Source organism: Nicotiana sylvestris, chromosome 9 (genome assembly GCF_000393655.2).
Source record: "Nicotiana sylvestris chromosome 9, ASM39365v2, whole genome shotgun sequence".
In the NCBI taxonomy this organism is placed as follows: Eukaryota; Viridiplantae; Streptophyta; class Magnoliopsida; order Solanales; family Solanaceae; genus Nicotiana; species Nicotiana sylvestris.
Genome location: NC_091065.1, coordinates 78133198 through 78135114, shown reverse-complemented (window position 1 = coordinate 78135114; position 1917 = coordinate 78133198). Strand labels below are relative to the sequence as shown.

The 1917-nt window shown below is 38.9% G+C and overlaps 1 protein-coding gene across 1 annotated transcript; it reads left to right on the top strand.

Annotated features, from left to right (window-relative positions):
* The first annotated feature begins 333 nt into the window (after nucleotides 1-333).
* On the top strand, nucleotides 334-1536 carry LOC104226430 (uncharacterized). The gene is made up of 2 exons (XM_070157450.1): nucleotides 334-555; nucleotides 835-1536. The coding sequence occupies exons 1-2, from the start codon at nucleotides 334-336 to the stop codon at nucleotides 1534-1536; spliced, it is 924 nt and encodes a 307-aa protein (XP_070013551.1).
* Nucleotides 1537-1917: the final 381 nt, after the last annotated feature.

The following is a 1917-nucleotide window of genomic DNA, read 5'->3' as shown; positions in this document are numbered from 1 at the left end:
TATAGTTTGGGCACCAACAATGTTAACCAATTCCCGTCCTTATTATTACGTGGATAACGATGCCCCTCAAGAATTGGAATCAAATTACTTCATGAGCTTACGTTTTAATTAGCTTCTTTTGAGGTATGGTAACTCATTCATCATCGAGCCATATATCCCGCATCGGTTTGGTCGTCAACTTGGATTTTACCAGAACGTCCCCGGCTTTTTGGAGAACGATATCCGCAACACCTCTCTAGATGAAGGAATCAGATTTTGGAGAATTGGGACACTATATCGATCTATGTCACGTGCGGTTTTTCCCCCAGCGGGAGATCTTTCTCCACTAATTATATGTCTTGGTGGGAGAAAGCGCATGGGAAGTTTCTTGAGAATAACTTACAAGCTTTGGTAGACAATGTTGGGCTAAAGTCTACAACTCCTTTAGGAGGTGAAGATCAAGGTGTTGGAAAGACGCTCGCAAAAGTTAAAAAAATATCAACTCCAATCCCAAAAGTAGTTACGCAACCTAAAAAAAGAAAGCTTAAATCCTCAAAGGAAGCTTTGAAAGAACTGGTGTGCACTTCAACAGCTATATAGACACACCCTCTAGTTCTTCCATTTAACACGCGTGTTCCTCAAGACACAAGCCAGAGTACCATTGAAGATCAAAATTGGAAAAGGAAACGGCCTGACCCAGTAGAGATCGTAGAGGTTCAAAGTGTTGATAGTCCCTCAAGAACGCATACAGCTTGTAACAAAGAGGTAAAATACAATCGCCTCGCTCATTCCTCTTTTTTTTTAGGAGTAGCTTCACTATAAGTTACTTACTTTCTTTGCCTTTTCTTTATGCAGTTAAACACCATTGGGCATCCGGTGGTATCCCCATGCGACAAGTCGCAAGTGAGTGATGAATCTATTGGAGGGCCTACGTGTAAAGTGAAGTCATCGTCAAAGGCGTCATCTCTTCCTCATGACGAATCCCTAAAAAGACAAACTCCAAATGAGATAACTCGCATTTCACCCATGACAAATACAGCGGTATCTATATTTGAAGGAAAAAGCATTGTTTTCAATCGCAAGAAGGAATTCATTTTGGGACTTTGGGAGGATATTTGCAATAGGCTCTCCAAAACTCGTCCGGAATTGCTCTCATCTTATAGGGAGCAAATCATTGAGATTTTCGAGGATATGAAGAAGACGAATATTCTGGATTTTTCTCCATTAGAAGATTTACTGAATTCTCTTTTTGAACTTGCCGCATCATATGACCAAGAGCGATCCAATATGGCTGATAAGACGAGTGAAGATGAGAAGCTAGAGCTGATTTCCAAAGCTAAAGAGCGTCTCAAATTGTTCAAACTTGAAGCAAGTGAGAAAATCCAGAAAGTTTCCTCTAGTGAAAAGAAATTGAAGAGAGTCGTGAAGAAGTTACAGACATTACAACAAGAGAGGGAGAACCTCGAAGGTGTTATAGAAGCGACTCAAAAGGAGGTTGAAGAGATTCAGAAAAAAATTCAACTGCCGAGACTGAGGTCTCTTCATATGACAACATAAATTTGTTGATTGTTGATGATTCGGCCAATTTGGAGGAGAAGAAGAAGAACTTGGAGACTAGCTGTCAAGAACTGATCAACTACAAATTTTGTTTAGATTAGGCTGTTAGCATTATCTGCTCTTTTATTTTTTTTTATATTACGTTGACCTAGTGGATATTTGTTTCATCTTAGATAAGATTGTTTCTCCTTAGTTGCATAATTTTTTACTTTACGCACTTGTAACGAAAGGTTCATATCTTATCGTGGGAGAGTCCAAATAATGAACTATTTGATTTTTTCAAAAATTAGATTTCAATATCTAAAATATATCCAAAATTCAGAATCAAGCACCTTCAGAATCGCCCCAGATAATATTTTGGGACCAACTTTAGATCCCACC

What these genes read in the sequence shown, in the direction of transcription:
- LOC104226430 (XM_070157450.1), top strand. Translation starts at nt 334, where the DNA reads ATGTCTTGGTGGGAGAAAGCGCATGGGAAGTTTCTTGAGAATAACTTA. An exon ending in AGGAAGCTTTGAAAGAACTG is followed by an intron (nt 556 to 834) that starts GTGTGCACTTCA and finishes TTCTTTATGCAG; the next exon opens with TTAAACACCATTGGGCATCC.